The sequence below is a fragment of the Ursus arctos genome, unplaced genomic scaffold (assembly GCF_023065955.2).
Source record: "Ursus arctos isolate Adak ecotype North America unplaced genomic scaffold, UrsArc2.0 scaffold_2, whole genome shotgun sequence".
NCBI lineage: Eukaryota > Metazoa > Chordata > Mammalia > Carnivora > Ursidae > Ursus > Ursus arctos.
Genome location: NW_026622874.1, coordinates 59942762 through 59966815, shown reverse-complemented (window position 1 = coordinate 59966815; position 24054 = coordinate 59942762). Strand labels below are relative to the sequence as shown.

The 24054-nt window shown below is 38.2% G+C and overlaps 1 protein-coding gene across 7 annotated transcripts in view; it reads left to right on the top strand.

Annotated features, from left to right (window-relative positions):
• The window catches only part of ATF6 (activating transcription factor 6), a 199173-nt gene that overhangs the window by 42487 nt on the left and 132632 nt on the right, over nt 1-24054 (top strand). For all 7 annotated transcript variants that reach the window (XM_057315676.1, XM_057315681.1, XM_057315678.1 and 4 more), the window contains 2 exons: nt 8625-8810; nt 9907-9998. In XM_057315676.1, the coding sequence (XP_057171659.1) occupies nt 8625-8810; nt 9907-9998 (278 nt within the window). The remainder of the gene's footprint in view (nt 1-8624; nt 8811-9906; nt 9999-24054) is intronic.

Below are 24054 nucleotides of genomic sequence, written 5' to 3'. Positions count from 1 at the left end.
AGCATAATGTTTTTCAAGGTCCATTCATATCATAACATGTATCAGTACTTACTCCTTTTTATGGCCAAATAATTTCCCATTGTTTGGCTAGATGGCGTTTTGGATTAGCCATTTATCAGTTAATGGAGATTTGGGTAGTTTCCACTTTTTGGCTATTAAGAATAATGCTGCTTTGAACATTCATGTATAAATTTTCATAGTCTTTTTGAAACCTTTTTTAATATAGAGAGTATTTACAAGTTAGTGAGAAAATGCAAGTTAACCCGACCATGAAATGGACAAAATATGTGAATAGATAATTCGCAGAAGAGGATGGCAGGTTTTTCAATGAAAGTATCAATGGCTATATATTTTGAAGGGGTATGCCCTCTGAAAGATTACTATTCTAGAATATGGGAAAGAATATTAATTATTAATAGAAGAGAAGTTTTGGTTAAAGATGATATTCAAGGATTAAAAGTGTTATGGTTAAAATTTTCTGTGGCTCTTATCTCCGCTTGCTATTATGAGTTCTAAAGAAAAGTATCTGTCTGTCTTTCTTGTATGCACTGCAGCCTTGTAAGAGTGTGTGTGTGTACATGTGTATTAGACTTTGTATGTGGTAATAATGTCAGATATTTAAAAGTTACAGAAACAGAAGTCCTCCAGACAGCGCCCATGTACCTTCACCCATTAACCTGTTATCATTTTACCCTATCTGCTTTATTACTGCTGTCTCTCCACACACATACTCCGTTTTTTCCGCCAAACTGTTGTAAAGTTACATACCTTATAGTCCTTTACCACTAATATTTCACTGTGTATTTTTTCAGAATAGGGATATTCTCCTCCATACCCACAGTACAGTTTTCAACTTTGTTAATTTCATTTGTAAAATACTGTAATCCACTGTCAGTATTACAGTTTTGTCAGTTGACCTGGTAATATCCTTTCTTGAATTTTTTCTCTTCCAATATAGAACCCAGTCTAGGACCAGATACTGTAGTTAGTTGTCTCTTTAGCTTCTTTTAATCTGGAATATTTCCGCAGTCTTTGTCTTTTTGATGCTTTAGACAAATTTGGCTCTTTTCTAATATGGTTGTGTTTTGTTTTTTTTTTAAGATTTATTTATTTTAGAGGAAGAGAGTGTGTGAGCAGGGTAGGGGGAGAGGCAGAAGGAGAGAGAGAGAATCCTCAAGCAGACTTCCCGCTGAGGGCAGAGCCCGATGTAGGGCCCAATCTCAGGACCCTGAGGTCATGACCTGAGCTGAAATCACGAGCCGGCCACTTAATTGACTGAGCCACCCAAGTGCCCCTCTAATACAGGTTTTTGTTTATTTTTTTTTAAGATTTTATTTATTTGTCAGAGAGAGAGCACAAGCAGGGGGAGCGGCAGGCAGAGCAGGCAGAGGGAGAAGCAGACTCCTCGCTGAGCAAGGAGCCCAACACAGGACTTGATCTCAGGACCCTGGGATCATGACCTGAGCTGAAGGCAGCCGCTTAATCGAACAAGCCACCCAGGCGTCCCCTGTAATATAGTTTTAATAAGTACTTCACATTCATACTGGATTATAAATCATTTATTTTTACATAGCTCTATTTGATTCTCACAGAATCCTTGTAAAGTGGGTGATATTTATTCCCATTTCACGTGAAAGGAGTCAGTTGGTTAGGTATTTTAGCCAAGGCCATATTGCTGAGCTGGCTGATATTGATAAAGTGGTGTGTGCCACACTTGTCTAAGTGCATGACTCACAGATACTTGCTTTAAACCTCCTGACAGCCCTTTGAGGTGAGGTGAATGAGAACCCTGGTACATATAGGGTAGGGAGCAGACTGAGGGGTCTCAGAGGAGTGTGAATTAGCTTTTTATTCTTAGGTTGTTTTTCTGCTCTGCAGCGATTAAATGTGATTTCCAGATTTTGTCTGGGTTCATTTTTGTCTTTGCTTTTGTTTTTATTATGTAATGTTAGTCACCATACAGTATGTTTTTGTTTTTTAAGTCATTTTTAAAGTTTAAAATCTGAAAATAGGAGCTGGGGTGCAGGCAGATAATTTCAATATTGCTTTAGTTGCACAGTTTCTCTGAACAGCTGTGAGGCACATTGGTGATGGAGTTAAGAATTTTTGTCTCCTCACTCAATTTAGTCATAGCTGTAGGGTATTTCTTTTTACTGACACTTACGTGTTTATGGTACATTATAGTTGACAGAGACCCCCACGGCCATGAGTTGTGTAATCCTCACGCCAGTCCTTTGACCTGCTCCAGCTGAGTTGGGATTCAGGTCCAGGCCTTGTCTTGGTCCAGTGCTGCTGTCACTACTCTGTGCTCCATGAATGGGGCTTTACTTTCAAGGCAGCCCTGATTCAGTGCAAACTTCAAATTACCTATGTCTTGAAACTCGCTTCTCCCTTTTCTCCCCCTCTACAAATGTATTCTCTTTATTTTTAAAGATTTTCAGCAGGTGGTTTTAAGTCTTGAAAAACAAAGTATAAGGGCCGACCTTATATGAACAATTTGGTGATCTCAAATAAAATTTACAGCAAAGTTAAGCTCATCTGTATTTTGTGACGCAGTAGTCCTTACTGGGATATGTGGCAGTTCAGCATACTTGTTCAGCATCAGGACTGGAACCATTTTGGTTTTGGATGGAATAAGAGGATTAATGGGATGGATCTCAAGTTTTTGCCCACAGTCCACAGTAAGAAATGTGTTTTACGTCTTTCTTAACACAATCTAGTGAGACAGTAAGCTCTTGCTACATAGAAAGCATTCCGTTTTCTTTTATTCCATCCTCTCCTTTTCTGTCAATTTTTTTAAGGCTCTTGTGATCCACTGAATTTATCATACTACTTGATATTGGGTTATAATAGTTCTAAAAACACTATTCTGGTCTAACTCTCTGTATTACTGTGTAAATAGGCCCCAGGAGAAGAAATGATTCTTCTAAGATCTTTCGGTTAATTCATTGCAGTGCTGAAATAAGAATTAAGGTCACCCAACTTCGACTGTTGCATTGTGTTCTAATGACTTAAATTGCTATTACTCTTTTTTTAAGTAGGCTCCAGTGTGGGGCTTGAACTCATGACCCTGAGATCGAGACCTGAGCCGAGATCCAGAGTCAGACGCTTAACTGACTGAGCCACCCAGGAGCCCCTAAATTACTGTGACTCTTATGTAGCTGCCCCAAGTATTTCTAGGGACATAGGAAGCAGAGGAATCATTAACTGAAGGCACAGGAAACTGCTCTGAGGGCCCTTTCGTGATCCTTGTGCATAGGACTTTGTTCATTCTTTAGGAGGCTTTGCCCCACAGTGTGGCTTTCCTGAGCGCATCTGGTGGATACTCCTGCCTTTGCGTCTCTGCCAGTTGTTCTCTGCACTCAGAACTAAGATTGAATGAGGGAGCCTGGACCTACAGTCTAGGAGGGATTTTGTCTATTATCCTTTCTCACTCAGGAAATCACACTACATGCTCAAAGGCATTCTTCATTAAAAAAAAAAATACTTTGGAGGGTGAAGATTATTTCCTTGACTCTGCCAATTAAATGGCTCACGTTGCCCGTAAGGAGGCTTCTTTAATTTTTGTTGACTAGGAACTGGGTATAACACACACCCGCATAATAGTAGAAAGACTAAAATAAAATTTTGGCTTTCTGTCATGAGATTTGAGAAGAGTACAGGTAGTCTAAGTGGAGATTTCCCCTTTTCTGTTTATTTATTTATTTATTTTTTAAAGATTTATTTATTTATTTATTAGACAGAGACAGCCAGCGAGAGAGGGAACACAAGCAGGGGGAGTGGGAGAGGAAGAAACAGGCTCCTAGCGGAGGAGCCTGATGTGGGGCTCGATCCCGGAACGCCAGGATCACGCCCTGAGCTGAAGGCAGACGCTTAATGACTGCGCCACCCAGGCGCCCCTCCCCTTTTCTGTTTTAAACCATTTTCTGAGAAAAAGGGAGTATTATTTTTTTGATGATTTTTTTTTTAGTTTTAAGTAATCTCTATACCCAACATGGGGCTCAAACCCAAAACTCTGAGATAAAGAGTTGCTTGCTCTGCCAACTGAGCCAGCTGGGTGCCCCCAAAAAGGGAGTATTCGTAAGATTCGTGAGAGAAATCAAACTAAAATACTTAATTTATTTGAATATTTAAAATAAGATTGCCACAAATTAAATTTGCTAATGATTTTACTGTATTTTTTAGACTGTATTTATAAATATATTTACTGTGATATACAGTATGTTATACTGTATGTTATATAAATATGTTATATAAATTAGAAATGTGTAAGAAGATTTACTTTCTTTGTCTTTTAAGTCAATTTCAGATAGTTTCAGTTTTTATGTAATGGAAAAATTGGTTTGTCTGATAAGAAGTTAATCAGTGACAGTTTCTGCTTTGTATATTAGTTTAGAGATTCAGTGAAATAAGAATTAGAACTGAGAGAATGGTATGTAGTAAACCAGTGTTTCATTCATAGTTATCAGTACTTGATCTGGCTTGAGTTCATGTGAGATGTTGTAATGTATTTCTTAGCATTAAAATATCCTATTTTAATATCTTTGATTTATAGTCATACAGAACTTTGAAGTTCATTTCTTAGCAACGTCACAGAGTCAAGGATCCGAATAGTCTATTTTATTTATAAGAACAACATAATACAGTGTTTATTGATTGATAACTTTTAAAAGTAAAAAACAAAATGCAAGCAGACTTGGAATTTTGACTCTTAAATTGGTTGAGCCTTCAAAAAGTACTTATTCATTTGTGAAAGTTCTCTTTTTACACAAGTCTTTTTTACAGTCAAACAAATGTTTGTTTAATAATGCAACCCCATATTATAGTGGCACTAAAGGGAGAGAATATTTTACAGCTGTGAAGTTTTTCTTTTTTCTTTTTCCAAGGCACAGTGCTTGATGGGAGAATTGTCTGAAGGCAGAATGATCAGAAGCAGGGACTGACCAGCTGTTCACTCATTTTCGTCATGTTAAATCATCTGATAGGCCCGTAAGAGAGATAGGTCATTTGATTAATGAGCCAGAGTATTGATTTTATGTTTTCAGACTGCTAGAGGAGGAGATTAAGCTTCCAGATAAAAGCGTTTCCATAAGCCTTCCTTTTCGAACAGGTGGATAATGAAAGTAGGCACAGAGTTCACTGAGGTTAGAGTCCCACGCTGCGATAGGGGACTTCCCATTTGGTATTAAAAACTGTGGTGCTGTTGTGGACTGGGGTTGCGTGTGCTGGGCCTAGAGTCAACTGACCTGAGTTCTGGCTGTCGCACTTTTACTCTCTAACAGTGGGTCAAATGATGAGGCTTCTTTTAAAGAATCTTGGAAACTATAATAATTTCAGCAAGAGGAGATTAAATATAGAACATCAAAATAATTGAAATACTATGCTGCCATTCTCACTGCACATCAAAGATGATCATAACGCATTGTATGCAAAAATCAGTTCACAAAACAGTAATCACAGTCTAATTTTTTTCTTGTAAAATATACCCCCCACCAAAAAAATAAACACCACATTGTGTATGTGTGTGTAGTCTGAAAATCATAATTTTTTAATCTAGGAAATATAGAATGACTTAAATTTTATATATTCAGATAGCTGAAGATAGCTTGCTGAGATGTAAAGTTGAAACTCTTGTGTTTGGTGATTCCTGTGGGTTTCATTTATTTTTACTCTCTGTCCTTTGTGTTTATTGGTAGTACTGAGTATTTATTTTCAGAACTATTGTATCTTTTTTCATGGAAAGAAATAGATGGCCACAGGTGGTTTTCATTTTTTTTTGCATGAGGCATGTGCATTGACAGCCTTTGAAACTTTAATGCTTTATAATATGCAGGTGCTTTTATTGTTTATAGAAATTCCTAATCCTTGTTTGAAATTTATTAAATGGTGTTCCATCTGTAAGCCTCCCTAAATTCCATAGATTAATTAGCCTTTAAAGTAAGGTTACCTTTTATCTAACTTTAGTATAAACTCTTCCATCTGGGAACCTTCTCTTTCCTGCTCTTGTTCGGTGTTCTGTGTACTTCAGCACTCTGGTATTAAGTATTAATTATGGACATTGACATTCTCAGTAACCATGAAGAACACTAAGAATAACAGTAGATTGAACAAAGTGGCATTGTCCAGAGAATAGTTTGAACGTGGTGAATAAGCCATCCATCATGGTGTTGCCACTGCTGTGTGCGTGCGCACGTGTGCGTGGCATTATTGAAGCGTGGGATAGTTATTCCATAGGGGAATTTTACAGATGATGGTTCTATAAGTTAGCATTCTTAAGAAGTTTCAGTTAATGGAAAAAAGGAGAAAAACACCCTCTTTTGACATCTCATGTGGCTTTTTTCCTTGTAGGTTCTGATTGAAAGTTTGTTAACAGCATTTGCTGCAGAGAGATTGGGTTTGGCTCTTTCGAGGAAATGTAGTATGGGGTTGGAATTGTGTTGTTATTTTAAAAGAAATCATTATTAAATGACTTAATTCTAGGGCGCCTGGGTGGCTCAGTCGTTAAGCGTCTGCCTTCAGCTCAGGTCATGATCCCGGAGTCTTTGGACCAAGCCCCTCATCGGGCTCCCTGCTCAGTGGGAAGCCTGCTTCTCCCTCTCCCACTCCCCCTACTGGTGTTCCTTCTCTTGCTGTGTCTCTCTCTGTCCAATAAATAAATAAAATCTTTATTAAAAAAATTACTTAATTCTATTTATTAGTCTCAGTAAGAATTATTGAATACCACAGAGTGGAATGTTTATTTTTTAAAAACATACACAGTCAGTAATTCAGTCATCTGTGTACTTAAAATAATCAGCTTAGTATTATTTGGTGTTTTTTTACGGATTTAATTTTGCTACCTCACCCTCTGCCTCAAGTAAATTAGACTAATGCTGTAACAAATAGGTTCCATAACTTTGTTTAGAAAACATGACAAAGATAATTTTACTTAGTAAGTTTTGATTATGGTAGATATTGAGGGTAGGAAACAAAAATGTAATATTAGATGGTTTTGGGTTCCAAGGTATAACATCTATGTTGAGAGAGAGACTTAACAGTCATGAAACAGTTGAGACCATTAGAGTCAGGTATATTTTCCAAATTACAAGAGCACAAGACATTCAGGGAAAATGGTTTAGTATCATCAAAATGTAGAAGGTCCTTAGAATTAAGTTAGTGGAGGAGACAGCATTCTAAATTAGAGTAAACATTATGACTGAAGGAATGACTTAGGCACGTGTGGAGATCTTGGAGTAGCCTTCAATGGTAAGGATCTGGGTGTGGATTGAGTAGTTGTCGGGTTAGGGCAGAAGGTATGGTTGTTTAGAAGGCCTTGAAAGCAAAGGTGGCCAGAGGATGCGTGAATAGCTTGTTTTTGGCAATAGAGTAGCAAGGTAAGCAATTTCTCCCAGGTGAGTTATCTTATAAATGGTAGATAGGAAGAGATTGGAGACAATTGAAAATATTTAGGAGAGGGGCGACTGGGCAGCTCAGTTGGTTAAGTGTCTGCCTTCAGCTCAGGTCATGATCCCAGGGTTCTGGGATTGAGGGGGCCATCGGGCTCCCTGCTCAGCGGGGAGTCTGCTTCTCCGTCTTTGCGCCTCTCCCCTGCTTGTGCTCGTGCTCTCTCTCTCAAATAAATAAATGAAATCTTAAAAAAAAAAAGAAAATATTTAGGAGATTATTGCAGTAGTCTGGGGATGAGTTAATGAGCACCTACCTTGGGAGGGTGACAGCAGGAATAGATCAGAATAACTGACACACACTGTCACTAGAAGAAACTTGATCATTAGCATATCCTCTGTGCATATTTAGTGAATGAATCAGAGGTTGAGAGAGGGAATAAATATGGAGAATGAAGGAAAAAATAAGTTAATAGTGACTTATTCCTAGATACTGGAGAGTTATTTACCACTGATAGAAGACGGATAGGATAAATCAGTCTAGGTACAGGGAGGTGATGTGTTCAGTTTGTACATACTGAATTCGAAGTGGTGATGGTAACTTTGCAAGTAGAAGTAACCTTAGAAGTAGCTGGATACATGATTCTGGAAAATAGTCAATTCGGGGCCTGAGACATAGAGTGAAGGTGTATGGATATGTACATATATGGATATGTGAGGGCACTTTCTGAGAGTTTTTCTTTTTTTCCTGAGGGCGTTTTTAAAGGGAAAATTGGAAGATCAATAAACCTTAGAAAACACCAGAAGAAATCATGTAACATTTAGGTTTTAGAAGGCCATATTTAATCACTTGATTTCAGTTTGTTTAATTTGAGTAATATTTTTTAAAACCTGTTTTAAAATAACCACTAACCGGTGTTTTCAACAGTTTTGTTTAAAAATGATGGGAGGGGGCGCCTGGGTGGCACAGCGGTTAAGCGTCTGCCTTCGGCTCAGGGCGTGATCCTGGGGTTATGGGATCGAGCCCCACATCAGGCTCCTCCGCTATGAGCCTGCTTCTTTCTCTCCCACTCCCCCTACTTGTGTTCCCTCTCTCGCTGGCTGTCTCTATCTCTGTCAAACAAATAAATAAAATCTTTAAAAAAAAAAAATAAAAAAAAAATAAAAATGATGGGAGAAATCAGTATGTTCTGATCTGATTCTAAAATCAGAATATTTCTGATTTGTTGGAACTTTTCCTAGATTGCCGTGCTAAGGAGACAGCAACGTATGATAAAAAATCGAGAGTCTGCTTGTCAGTCCCGCAAGAAGAAGAAAGAATATATGCTTGGCTTAGAGGCCAGGTTAAAGGCTGCGCTTTCGGAGAATGAGAAGCTAAAGAAAGAGAACGGATCACTCAAGCGGCAGCTGGATGAAGTCGTGTCAGAGGTGAGTGCGAGACGCAGCCGGATGAGATGGGTTCAAGTATTCTTTTTTTGTTGAGAAACCAGTTGGAAACTGTGTAAAACAATAGTACTAGAAAAAAAGAGGGCACAATAAACTAAAGCATTTGCAGTCAGAGTAAAGCACTGGAAAAAGGAGCTTGTGAGTTGTACCTCCCAGTCTGCATTCAAAAGCCGTGTGTTTCCTGGGTAGTGCTCGCTCTCGTTTCTGACTAAATGAATCCCCTTGAGAACCCTGAGTAGTCTCGCCAGGTCTTTCCTAATACAGGGGCGCCTGGGTGGCTCCATTGGTTGAACATCTGACTCTTAATTTCAGCTCAGGTTATGACCTCAGGGTCCTGGGATTGAGCCTGAGTCAGGCTCCACGCTCAGTGGGAAGTCTGCTTGAGATTCTCTCCCTCTGGCCCTCCCCTCACGCTGTCTCTCTCTTTCTCTCTCTCTCTCTCAAAAAAAAAAACCAAAAAAAAAAAAAAACCCCCAAAAAACCCAAACCCGCAAAAAGTTTTAAAGTCTTTTTTCTGTCCACCTGACCACTATTAACGTTTTTTTTTTTTGCATTTTGTTGCCATGCTGGTCCCGATAAGGTCAATCTTCTCCTCAATTCTGTTCATGAAACCTCCTGTCTCAGGATTTCCCACTGCATTGTCCTGCACCAAAGGGATGCCTGTGCCTAATGCATGGGGCTTTTCCCACTGTTCTGTCTTGCCCTGAGCACATGGGACTGTTCCATCATCTTAAGAGATTCAAGAGACAGGGAAATAAACTACAGATGTATTTTAAAATTTGAAAACCCATAAAAATGTTAAATTGTTGAATTCTTTCCTTTTGGGTGTATCGGAGACTGTAAGGGAGTGGCCCTTGAGTTTCTCCCCTCCTGTGCCTCTCCGTTTCTCTCTGCTGCAGCAGGGAACCTAGATGGCTCTGCTCTAGTCTTGTGAAAAGTACTGTTTCCTCATCTTTGAGTTTTGTTTTTTTTTAAACTGTTCATATAATTGGTGAAGAAAAGTGTGCTTATCTTAGATGCTCCTTTTTGTGAGATCGATACGTAGTTTAACTGTATTTAACGTGGTTATTTCTTTTAGAACCAGAGGCTTAAAGTTCCTAATCCGAAGCGAAGAGCTATCTGCGTAATGGTAGTATTGGCATTTATAGTACTCAACTATGGACCCATGAGGTAAGTGGATAGCCATTTGTTTTGGATACTAACGCTAAAAATTTTAATTCTCATTCTTTTCAGCTCTAATTGTAAGATAGAGAAAAACAGATTTGTCTTGTTCCTCAGAGACAATATTTAGGTAACAAGAAGGCAAAAAGAAAGATTGGTTCCTCTTCCTTGTACTTCATCTAGGTCTGGCAGAAAATTCATGTTGTTTAATGAGGAAAGTCTTCAGTTACCAAACAGATGAGTGTGGGCCTTGAAATCAGACTGCCCGAGTTCAAATGCTAGCTCCTCTACTTGGTAACTTTGTTGTCTTAGGCAAGTTAATCTCTGTGATTCAGTTCCTTACCTTTAAAATGTTTAAACCTTTATAGTAATGATATTACGTACCTCCCTCAGTACTATGATGCTTGAGCTTCGGTGGTTATAAGGCACTTGGGTGGCTTCTTCCCTAGCTGGAAAGTAAGCAGCTAGAGCAGTAATTAGCAGTTTCTGATTTAGTAGGTTCGGAATGGGAATCAAGAATCTAAATATTTTATAGGGTTCTAGTTGGTTTTGGTACAGGTTTCCAGCTAATCACAACTTGAGAAACACTGCTTTCAGGTTAGAGTATAGAATACTAGAATTCAGAGGGACCCTAGAGACCCTTCTTCAGACTCCCACTCAGTGTGGCACATTTGAGAAATGAATGGAATCCGCATCCTAGGTGCTGGGGAGTCAAAGAGTAATTAGATCGGGGTCATACCTTCAAGGATCTCATGGTCCAGCTGAGAAGACAGACAAGTCAAAGGATGACTCTAGTATAATGTGATGAATATAATAATAGCAGTACGAACAAATTATTAAAAGAATATAAATGAGAGTAAGAATTCCTTGAGAAGATTCGTGTCATATTGATAGATGCTCAGAACATTTTTTGTTGAATGAGAGTGGTAAGGGAAATCCCCATAGAGGAAGCTGAATCTTGGAGTGTGATAGCAGTTGGCCAGCTGGGGAGTACAGAAAGAGATGCCGAGCAGAGGGACCACAGTAGTTAGAAGCACAGTTCGGAAACGGCTTGACGTTTTCAAGAAAAAGTGAAAAATTCAGTATATCTTGTACGTGTGGGAATGTTTATGAGGGAAATGGGGCTACAGGTATACAGTGGGGGCAGGTACTGAGGAGCCTAGTATGTACTCAAGAAGTCATCCCTGGGTTTTTAGGCAGAGGGTACATAATCAGTTTTGATGTTAGGAAGGTGATTGAGGGTGGTAGCAAGAATGGACTGGACTGAGCAGATGTTATTGGCAGAGACAGCACTGGGAGGCTGTTGGTGTATTTAAGGTGATATATGCGAGCCTGGACTTGGACTGTGGTGATGGAAAGGACAGACTACCTCAGGGTGTACCGCTGACGTAGACTTTGGGGTTTGATGACTGATACAGATTGGGACATGAGCAAGAAAAGAGAGAAGTTAAAGATACTTGCAAATTTCTACCTCGAGGGACTGAATGGCGATGCTATTATTTAAGGCAGGAAATAGGAAGATGAATCATTTTATGATGGAGGATAATGGTTTTTATTTGTGATACTGACTAGATATTGGCAATTACCATGATACACAGACAGACAAACAGATCGTAGTGGAGTAGGTGAAATTATCCAAGGAGAACAAGTAGGGGAAGAAGAGTAATGAGAATTTGGGGAAACCAGCATGACAGACTCAGGAAAAGAAACTCCCAAGTGAGTAGTGTTACAGACAGAACCAGAAGAAAGTGGTTTTCTAAAGCCAAGAGTGAGAGAGTTTCAGAAAGAGGCTTGTGGGGGCAGAAACCTGAGGTGAGAATGTTGAATTTGGCAACTAGCAGATTGATTGATGGTAATCTTGGAGCTGCTCTGTGTTCCAGGCTTTGTGCTTGACACTCTTTTATCAGTGTTAACTTTGGAAGGTGATGTCCAGAGCCAGCACCTTTCCTTAGATACTATCTTCTAACCTGTGTCAACTGTAGTGAAATCCTTACTTCCTAAGAGCTCATTTTTTTCATGCAGCCTAAGCTTGTGGTAGCTATTTTGAAGAGATATATTATTAGCTAAAGTCCACATGTCTTTTTCACATGTTTGATGGTCAAGCTAGGTGTCATTCCCATTTTATTTCTACATAGTTTCTAAAAAATAAAATGTAGCTCTTGTGTTCAACTTTCAATATCATTTTGTATTAGCACAACCCCTTAGAGCATTTGATATCCCATCATGGAGCCCCAGACACCCATCTACTTTTTGCTAAAATGATTCAGTGGAAAGAGGTCATATTTCTGAGTTGACCTATTTTTGAAAGTTTTACTATATTAGACATGTTATACAGAATATGTAGAAGAGATATCTGGAGCAAGCATTTAAATTATTAAAAAAAATTTTTTTTACTATCTATTGGTATTTTACCCATATTCTTCATATTAAAATTATTTTTTTACTGTATGGTGACTAACATAATATAATAAAAAATCATTATTAAAAAAATAAAAATAAAATAAAATAAAATAAAATAAATAAATAAAATTATTTTTTCATTTAACTCTGATAATGGCAGTCTCAGAGGCTTTATGCAGTAGCATTCGGTGGACAGTAAAGAAGATGGGGTTGTGCTGTAGGAAATGAGGATGGAGTTGGGGATACACCTTGTTGTGGAAGCCCTCATGAGTAAATAGAGATTTTGGGGGGAAAAAGACAAAAATTTTTAAATGAATTAATGATTTTTACAGCTACTGAGGGTAGAGGGGGTGTGTGGGGATGGATCTCATTTCTGTGAGCCGGATGGGTTGATTCATTTTGGAAGGAGGAGACTGTGGTCCTATTTTATCACAAAAGTTGTGTGTCCAAAAAATTAGATGGACAGTACAAACAGCAGAATGAAGAATGGGAGAAAGCTTAAATACTTGAAAGTCCTGAGGAACAGCCAGAGGAGATCTGTGTCTGTCTCTTTGTGAAGTCTTGAGGAACAGAAAGCCAAGAAGTAGTGGGAAAATTGAGGAAGTGTACAGATTTTTAAAAACATGTTAAAAGGCTTAGATTGAAGAAAAGCAACAAAGAGCTGGAAGGAGTGAAGAAATATGGAAGTATCTCAACAGGTTGGAGTATCTCCAGACACCAAGAAGGAAATAGAAAAGAAACTGGCTATGAAGCTCATAAAAACCAGAAACTATTTCTTCTAGACAAAATTTGGCACGAATGGTGAAATATCAAAGCTGAGAGAGCAACAGTGGTTTGAAAGACTGAAACCTGCCCCGAACCAAATGTTGGCAGTGGAGATGTGCCATCACGTGTGTTCTTCGGGAGCATTCTTGATTGACCCGATCCTTTGCAGCCTCTTCACTGTAAGACTTAAGATCTTCTCAGGGCTGGGAATCTGCCAGAGAAGCAGAAACTCCCCAGTCGAACCTTATTAAAACCACCTGGAATGTATTTATTGAATAACTTCCACACCCACGGCCGTGTATATCTATAAACCTGAAGCAAGCATTATTGTGTTTTAATTGCTATAGAAAAAAACAGATTGTGAGTTCTAACTGAACTTTTCTCAGGTGCCACAAAGCTGAGTCTGGCCAGACAAACAGACGTTTTAATGAGAGATTTCCAAAGCATTTTAAATTTAGGAAACTAAACTCTTTCAGAACAGATCACATTACCATAATAAAGTTGTCAGTGTTGTTTCAGATGTTCATTGTAGAATTGAACTTCTGTGCCATATTGGAATGGGTCCAAGTGAAAAAATATATAACACACGTTTGCTACATATAGGTATGCCTTAAGGAACATTTCCTGAAGGCACTTGTGGTGACGAAATGTAAATACATCTTACATCTAAAGTAAGAGAGTTTCGTGCAGCAACACTGACTAGTTTGAGGAGTTTTAGGTTACTGAATAGTCATCACACAGAAAAAGAAAATAAACCAAACAGACTTAAAAGGGTTAATTTTTCTGAACTTACTGATGTTATGTCGATGGTAAAGACGGCATCTAGCTTTTTCTGGCACAAGATTCTAAGAGCTGGCCCACTCTGGGTGGTCTATAAAAATAGTAACTCTGGGCAGCAGGGAATGGCTAAACTGGACAAATGTGAATTGGTAGGAAACCCTCTTCTTACTACTTATTAGGGTTGATTCTATCATTATTAGTCCTATTTTGTAGTTAAAAACTAGAAATTTAACCAAGGTCTCTTTTAAAAATTACCATTGAAAACTCTGCCTTCTCTGTGATACCATAAAGTGCTTTTTCCCCTACCATTGTCCAGGAAGCCTTAAGGATTTCTGTTTTGGGCAATATGGTGGGCTAGAGGTATGGAGAAACTCTTTGAGGTTCTATACACTAAAAAATGCTGAATTAAAAAACAAATCAAAACTCTTTCATGTAATGGCTGAACTGAAGACAGAGTAAGAACTTCTTAGAGGCCAGAAATACAAAGATAATATGAATCCATTATAAGCTAGCATTGGAAGTGGTGCTATTTCCTGATCCTTTGGCCTAGAGTCTGGTGACAGGAAAGCTCTGGGGTCCTGAACAAGGTAGGAAATCACAACTGAGCCCCATCCCCCCCTTCCCAAAACCAAATAAAGCTGGAACTTCCAAAGAATGACATTTTCAGTTGCTAAAAAGAGGGGGAAAAAGTAGGTTGTCATACCACAAAGGGAGAGTGTTGGTTAAGTACCTGTCTTGGTGTTGGCTCTGAGTAGGATGGAAATAAAGAAGAAGTCTCCCTGAGAACTCATCATCACAAGCCTTAACTCATGCAGGTTTGAGCCTAATTTATACTACTGTTGTGACTCAAAAAACCAAACCAGAAATTTAGTCTAAGTGGCTCTGTGTTGGTACTGCTAGGCTCTTGGCAGAAACAAATGCAAACTCTTCTCTGAAGAAAACGCTATGAACATCCATCCTGAAAAACCGCTGCAGATCCAGTTCCAGCTGGACATGAGCCAATATCACCTCCCTTCCCCAAAATTGTTAATCACACTCAGAAACAAGCTACCATGAACAAGAGTTAGAGGAAATAACAAACTACAGAATCAGACTCTGAAGGCTACAGATATTCAAATCAACAGATGCAAGGTGTAAAATAAATATGTGAAATAGAAGAGGGCACTGAAGGATGACAAAGGAACAAAAGACTATTAGAAATGAACCAGACATTTTGAAAAAAATGTAGAGATGTGATAATAAGTTAAAATTAGAAAAACAATGCCGAGGTTAAAACATCAAAATAGGCACATTTGAAGAAAGAAATCGTGAACGGGAAGATAGGGCTGGGGAAATACAGAGTGTAACAGAGAGCCGAGGTGGAAAGCATGGAAGAGATTTAAGAGAGTTCACACCACCGTTGCCAAGTAAAGTAGCATTTATCAGGAGACATTCTGACATCTTGTAGCTCCTGATGAAATGCTCTGAAGAGGATATAATATCACTTATGTGATATTCAGTCAAAATATGAATAACCTTAATTTTATAATGAAAAAAATACCGGATAAATCCACATAGAGGGGACAATGTATAAAATAAATTGTGATGCTAAAAAGTGTCAGGGTATTCAGAAAGAAGGAAAATAAGCTCAAAGGAAGGTCTGAGACACAGAAATGAATGGCCGCCAACGACAAAAATAATAGTTGTAGGTGAAGCTTTTTTAAAGAGTTGATGATCTAAAACATTAATAACATCTAGTTTGTAAGGTTAGAACAAATCAAGGTGGAAGTTTTTCTGTACAATAATACCTGATAAATTGGAAAGGCTGTGATAGAAGTGAAAACATCCAAAGTTCTTGTTCTTGTTTGGGAAGTAGGTAAAAATATTGATTGTTTAGACTTGTTAAATTACATTAGTATTTTAAAGTTTTGGGTTAACCCCTAACAAAATATAATTGGAGTGTATCATTTCAAAATCTAGTGGAAGAGATCTCACTGAATGAGATGGACAGACTCAACCCAAAAGAAGGCATGAAAAGAGGGAAAGAGACTACTAGAGTCTGAAAGCACAAAATGTGATAGCAGAAATGAATCTAGAATATTATCCATAATCACAATATGTGGAAATGGACTGAAATCTGCATTTAGAAAGCAAAGATTGTCAGATTGGGGCAGGGCTGGGGGAAGCAGAGTTCAACTTTATGCCTTTTACAAGAGAAACACCTAAAAGTGTCAAGCTACAGAAAGTCAAAATTGAAAGTCAAGGTATAGAAAAAACAAATAGTAGCGAAAAGAAAGCTGAAGTTGCTTTATTAATATCAGACATATACACTTTAAGGAGACAGCATTATTAGACTTAATTACTTACCTGTTGATTAAAAAGTTCGTTTACCAGGAAGATATATAATTCTAAATTAGTATATACCTAATAATAGAGCTTGGAAACAATTGTTAATAGAACTGCAGGGGAAACTGACATTCCACTGCCATAGTGGGAAATGTGACTGTGCCCCTCTTGATAGAGCACACTGACAAAATCTGCAGGGATAGAGAAGATTTGAATGTTATCATTATGAAACCTGATCTGATGGCCATTTAGATAAACACTGCATTTATCAGCACATAGAGTTTTTGAACCAGAGGTGGAAATGTTAAAAAAAAAGCATTGATCTGTGCTAGATCTTAAAGGAAGTCTCAACAGATTTCAAAGACTAACATGTAGACTGCATTCACTGTCGGTGTAGTTAAACTAGAAACCAGTAACAAAAAGGTAAGCACTTCTATTCACTAAAACTTAAAAAGCACAATTCTAAAAACTCATCAAAGAAGAAATGATAATGAAATTATTACTGAATGATATTAAAAGTACTATTTACCAGACCTTGTTGGAAATATCATGTTGCGTGGAAAAAGCGAATTGCAGAAGAGTATTTACAGTGTGATTGCATTTCTATCAAGTTCAGACCAAAAGAACTGTACAGTGTGAATGTGTGTACGTATGTGTGAAAGCTATAAAGGAAAGCAAGGGAACTGTTACTACAAAAGTCCAAAGTCACATATTTAGCTCACATGTAGGCCAGGCTCGGTATTTCTGCCTGGTGCTCCCAAATCATCCTGTTTACATATCATAGAACTTGTCACACCGGCTAGTTACTTGTTGGTCTGTCTGTCTTCACTGCTATAGCTCTTGTGTTGTTTTCTTTTCTTTCTTTTGAGAAGCTTTGCCGCAGTCCATTTTTTTTATTATATCCTCAGCATCTAGCATAATGTGTAGAGTGTATGGCAGACACTAATGAAGTGCTGAATTACTAAGCACTGAATTACTAAGTGCTTAGTAAGCACTGAATTACTAAGAAGGATTTTGTTAGGCTGACAAGGAGAGACGGTCATTCCGGGCAAAAAGAGTGCCATGAGCAGAAGTTTAGAGGGGATGGCTTTTTACCTGCAGTAAGAAGCAGTCAGAGATGGCTAGAGCTCACCTGACTTTTAGATCATACTTGATATAGTGTAGCTACTTAATAAATCTTTGTTGGATGTGGTTGAATGATGAACCAGATGAATGAGTGAATGCTGGAATTTGAATGAGCATAGACTGTCTGGTGGGGAGTGGAAAGCAGTAGGGCTGAGAGGGTAGGCTATGGCCAGTTCCTATAGGACATCATGTTCCCTGCGGAGCAGAAGACCCCAAACAATGACCATTGCATGGTAACGATCTAGTGAGTACTATGTAACGTGGTGTGTGTTGAGTGTCGTACTGGGAAGAGGAGGTCATTGGAGATGGTGATTATAGGAAAGGCTTCACCTGGGAGAATGAAATGAAAGATTTATAAGGTGAGGAGAGACAGATGTTCATGGAAGGTGTAGGATGCACGACACTAACCAAGGTATGATACAGAGAGGGAGAAGTTATTTCCCCGTCTACCCTTTTGTTGCCTTAAAAAAACAGTACATAAGGCAAAAAATAGTCTTCACTTCCTGGGCCTTTTATGACTGATTAAGTTTTCTAATTTTTTTTCTGGCTATATGTTTCCTAAGACACCTTAATTTTAACCTAATTTTTATAACCTGTTCTCTCTTTATCTCATTATTACTACTTTCTGCATTATAATGTAGTTTCTTCTATTCATTTTTCATACATTTAGCCTTCCGGAAATGTTGGAATTGGATAGGATGCAGTATAAATGGTTATCAAGTTTTAATTTTATGAGGTGGAAGAAGAGATATTTTCATTGTAGGGAGGGGGCTTAATATTGAGAACTTCCTCCTCTTGGGTTCCTGCTTTCTTAAAGCAGTGTTCACATACCCGATGTTGGTCATACCAGAAGCATGGTTTTCATTGCTATTCTGTGCTGATGTGTTTCTGTTTTGTTGTTATTTTAAGTTTGTACCTTAAGACCATTTTGACATTAGGGAAGTTTAACTTTGCCATGTACCTCAAGGATTGATGTAAATTTCAGACTTGTACAGATATCCAGGAAATTGGGTGGGGTGGAGGGAATGAGCAGTGTTCCTATTAGACATTTATAAAAATATTTCTTGGTGGAGGGAAGTTGAATTGATTTAAAAGTGGGGGAATAAGGAAAGAGAAAGGGAAAATAGATTAATATTGGTGGAAGGAAAGAATTTACCAAAGGTTCTGTTGGCAACATGAAGTTTAACCAGCGATAAATTCTGTTAAAAATACTTCCGTGTTTCTAAAACAGGATGGTTAAGAGCTAGTTGGTGAAACATCGGTCTGAATCCTACTTGTAGTCTGTCGTTCATTGTTCTGAGTTTTGTGGACTGTTGAGTAATGATGGGGACCACAGTTTTTATCTCAGAAGTTTGAGGTTTTGGAAATTTTCCTTGCTGCCTCAAAAGTTTGGATGAAAAAAAGTTTGGATGATTTTTTGTTTAATTTTCTCATGGTGGTTCTCAGCCATGGCTATACATTAGTAATCATTAGGAAATCTTCAAAAGGGAGGGGCCCTGCCCAAAACGTTTGGAACCTGGTAGGATGGGTCTAATTCAGTTGTTCTTGAACAAAATGTTTTCCCCCCAGTGATTCTGAAGTATGTCCAGAGTTGAAAACTGTGTAGTGTTGTATTTCTTTTATACCTTGGCTCTGTGGAAATTATAAGAGCACTTACCCATTGAATTAGAAGATAATGTATATATGAGAAGTTTTATTAAATCTCTAGACAGACACCTCTATACTCTAAGGTTTGTCTTATATAATTGAGGAAATGTACGGACCTCTGTTTTGTACTGAATTAGAGCCACCTTGTGCGGGGAACTTCTTCCTGGCACGTGGGACTACAGTCGTAGATTCCTTTGTTATGTTTTCCCCTTTCTATTTTAAAAGTCACTGACATCATCCTCCTTTTCTGAAAATACAAAGCAGTATCTAAGGAGATTTTGAATATGCTGGGTCTTAAAAAAATAATAGGTGTTTGAAATTGACAGTGATTTTTCCTTGTTTGTTCCCGATAATGGTGCTGTCCCCTCACTAGAACGGAATCTTTATAGTTGGAGATGTCAGACTTGGATGAAGAAGGGTAAATCATACTATTTAAGGGCCAGCTACTCTGTGGTTTGCTTATGAGACTGTGTTAAGGAAAAGCTGACCACAGAAAATATGGCACTGAATTTGAGTTGTCTGGAACTGGTTAGAAATAAAATGTCTCTATTCTAGCATTCTCGAAGTTTGTCAGCTTTTCATAATTCTTACAGGAAAAACTCTAGCTTCTTATCCTGAGATGAGCCTGTCCCCAAATCTGGCTCTAATTTTTTTTTTCCTGTTTAATTGCTGAGCACATTTTGCTGTATGAAATCATTATTGGCTGTAGGTTAAAAGTTATTGTATAACTTAAATGTCAGAATTCAAACCACTAAGTATACATGGTTTTGTTCAGCCAGATTTTAAAATGAAATCTAATTCAGGTTCTTGGCTAAAAGTACTTTCCACATTTATCAAAGTGACACATAAACTGAAGAAATACAATACATCTAAATAGCAGGTGTTACTGAATCTGGGCTTGCAGAGAGGTAATAGAGCTAAGGGCAGTGTGTTCCCCAAATTGTCTCATTTATTCATGTTCTTCAAAAAAGTATCCATGCAGAGTAATTGGTTCTCTTTCTTCCAGCCTCTGTAGATTTCATCCTTTGTTTAAAAAAAAAAAAAAAAAAAAGCCTAGAGTCTGTCAAGTGCAGAGCTGAGTTTTGAGGGCATGGAAAAATCTGTTGATGATTTTCTTTAAAAGAGTTTTGGACTTCATGTGAGTTGTATATTGGGAGGTTTATAAGGAATAGCAGTGGCTGTAGCATTCATTGCTTGGCTACCTTTTGCCCCAGACTTGAGTTGTCACAGTGAGGGGAAGGGCATTTGAAATCAGAAACCTACATCCTTTGCTAATTGCCTGCTTTACCCTGAGTAAGTCACTGTGTCACTTTCAAGATAGAAGGAGGTAATATAACTTCTGCTGTCTTTTGAGAGGGGGTCACTGAGATACCAGAGCAGATGAGAAAACTGTCAAAGTTTAAGTTGGGTACTTTGATGTTAGACCCCAAATCTTACTTAACATGTATGGTGTGTCTGAAGCAGCTTTCTCAACCACCATCTCCAGTACTTGGTATATTCTGGTAGAATCCTGCTGTAGAAGTTGATCAAAACCTAAATGATAAAGGAATACACACCTTTACTTGTAGTAAGGGAAGGTCTAGCCTAATAGGGTAGTGCAGGATACCTGAAACTTTCAATTTTAAGAAAATACATGTGTAATTATATTATTTAAACTCCTAGGCAGTTTGATATTAATGCCTTATTTTCTCCAGATTTGAGCTGTTTTGTCATTTCAGAAAGCTTTGAAAACTTAAATATTTTAAGGGCCATTGTACAGATTGTTTTTAACTGAGTTACAGCCAATGTAGCTTGCATGAACTGTGAACGTGTGGTGTACGTTTAGACTTCATGTTGTCTGTGTGTTCTGAACAAAAACTGGCATTAATATGTTCTGTTCACAGTGTATCACAGTCCATGACCTCTGAGGAGCTAGAATTAGGGAATCACAGAGAGTCCATATGCCTTATATGGCTTTCTCTCTCAGCCCTTCTCAGTAAAGTAGCATCGCTTGCTTTTGTTTTTCCTTCCTGTGTGTTGTTCTGTTGTTATTGTTGTGAATTTGAAAATGCGAGATAGATGGAAATAAGACCATTGGAAGGCAAGAAGATGAATAAAAAATTAAAGAGGATTAGTTCTAGAATAATCTAGGTTGGCTGTATGTTGATAATATCTGTGCTTGGTTGGTAAAGGTAGTGGTTTTTGTGTTTGTCGTGTTAAGCTATTTTTAAATACTTGTGCCAAGCAAATGAGCCTAAGCAATTTTGTAAATTCATTCTCCCAGAACTATGAGTGAAGGTGTTATTATCTCTGTTTTACAGATGAGGAGACTGAAATCACAGCTAGTAATGTTGCAGAGCTAGGATTCAGAGTCTGCCTTTGGAGCCCTTGTTTTAATCACTGATAGAGCCACTCAGGTAGGGGAAAAGAAGTTGGTGTTTACTGATAGGGGAGAGGAGTTAAGACTCGATCCAGTAACTTTACCCATCCCTTGAGAGCTTAGGATTGTCTGTGAAAGCAGGAGAAAATACTCATAAGTTGACTAGATTGATATAAATATAACAGAGAAGCGATTGCACTCAAATTTACAGGCATCTTTTTGACATTTAGAATGATCAGAGGGTGCCTTTGTCAAGCGACAAGATACCAAAGAGTTGTTTACACACGAACTTTTTATATTAAACATTGACTCATTGACTTCAGCAACTGAGTAAGTATAGTGTATTAGTTATCTATTGCTGTGTAACAAATCACCCTAAGACTTAAAGGTTTAAGACAACATTTACTTTGCTGTAAAGCTCTGCATTTTGGGCAGGGCTCAGTAGAGACAGCTCTTTGCTCCATGGAGCGTCAGTTGGGATGGCTTGGGTTGTTGACCACTTTCAAGGTGGCTCATGCATCATGGTCAGCAAGTTGGTGCTGGCTCTAGCGGAGACTGCCAGGGCTATGGGCCAGGGTTCTCCACAAGGTGCTTGGCTTTCCTCTTAGTTTAGTGGCGGGGTTCCAAGAATGAGCATCACCTATTAGAAGAGTGCTTACTTTATAATTGTTCATTGAATGAGTGAAAGGATCTCATGCTGTTTTCTTGCTCATGATGGCTCATACTTGGCAAACTGCCACTGTAAAGTACATGTTTCTTCTCAGAATCTGGTAATCCCTGGTTCTGAGAACTGCTATTTAGAAGGTTTTTAAAATCTTGATTTAAAGATTTATTTCTTTATTTAGTTACATTTCTGTTTCTAGTAGATTACCGCCAGTTACTACTAGCCTGCAAAAATCGTCTGTGAACCATTCAATAAACAGAAAAAACTTCTTTAAGATTTGGAGAACTCCCTTGGGAACTTTTTGTCCTTAGCTTCAGTTGCAATGAAAATTAACATAATTTCCTGTTCCTGGATCTGGAGATGGTGTAATAATGAGTTCACCACCTGCCATTCTTGAGTTGTGAGTTAGTGTCCCTAAAATGAAGATCTGGATTTTTCTCTTGACATGAGACAGAATGGTACATACATTTCATCTGTTTGTTATTTAAAAAAAAAAAAAAAAAAAAAAAGGTGGGGGGAATATCTTCTCTGAACTAGCATTGTCGTAGAACAAAACAGAGTCCCTGTACTCCTTAACTTATATTCTAGTGAGGACAGACTAACAGTAAACATAATAAGTACATATAATGATAGATTTATAGTTTCTTTGAACAAAGGGGTAAATTGTAGTAGAGTGAATGGTTTTACAAGTGTGAAGGTGGTTGTTGGAATTGTGGTTTTAAATAGTGATCATTGTAAAGTGGACATTTGCACCAAGGCTTAAAGAGAGGGCCAACCATATAGATATATGGGGGAAGAGCATGCCTAGCAGAGGGAACAGCCAATATAAGGGCCCTAGGGTGGAGGTATGCCTTGCACGTTCAAGGGAAAGCAAGGAGGTCAGGGTGGCTGGACTGAAGTGATCAAGGGGGAGAGTAGTTGGTGGTGAGGCCAGAGAGGTAAGATGGATGGGTTCAGTGGGGCCTTCGTCATTTTAAGGTTTGGGGCTTTTGCATGGTAGAAATGGGGAGCTGTCTGAAGATTTGAACAGAGAAGTGACATAATAATCAGACCCAGATTTTAAAATGGTCACTCCAGTTGCTGTGTTGAGAAAGGGCAGAACCTGGCAAGCTGTGCCACTAACTACTCTGTGTCATCCTTGGGACACATAGCACTTTTTGATTTCCAAAAAGTATGTTCACATCTGTCATTTCACTTGAATCTTTGGAAAACTGTTAAATATTTGTTATTTTTCCTGTTTTACACGTGAGGAATTGGAGGCTCAAGACAAGGTCTCCTCAAGTGGGGAGTCTCAGAGCCACACCTTGAACCCAGATCTCTTGACTTCACATTTTGTACTCTTTCCACCATCCTGCATTAAAGCTGGAAAAACTCCGTGCTCTTTTCATCTTCAAGTGATTTCAAGTTTTCATGGGTGGTTCTCTGATTAACAGAGCAGCAGCAAGCATGTGAGTTTCTTTGGGAGATGAAAACCACTAGGATTCTTACCTGCTGAGATGGCTTGAATTTAAAATTGATTTGCTTATGCCATAAGAAGGCGCAGGTTTGCAAAAGGTGGAATGGATTTGGAAATGTGCTGTTTTTTGTTCAGCTACTTGGTATGAAAATTGGTTATCTGAGATCATTTCTTAACAATTAAGTGTCTTCACAGATAATCTCAAACAGTTGTTGGCTTTTAGAATTTCTGTAAATGAAAAAGTAAAGTAACAATTCTTAATAATACTTTTTCCAGACTTTGGGGGAAATTGAAATTGTGTTTTTATCAGTCTATGCTTTGAGGCCTGTTGGCCCATGACATGAGCAAGGTTTACTGGTGTAATGACTATTTTGTGGCTTAAAACTCTTGTGGAATGACATGTTTCTGATCATAGAGATGTGGGGACTTTTATTTTCTTAATATTTATTAGTTTATTTGAAAACACAGAGTAGAACCTAATTTAAGCTAATCATGAAAAGAGTTTGATTGGACTGTCTTATTGTTGTGAACTATAAATAGTCAC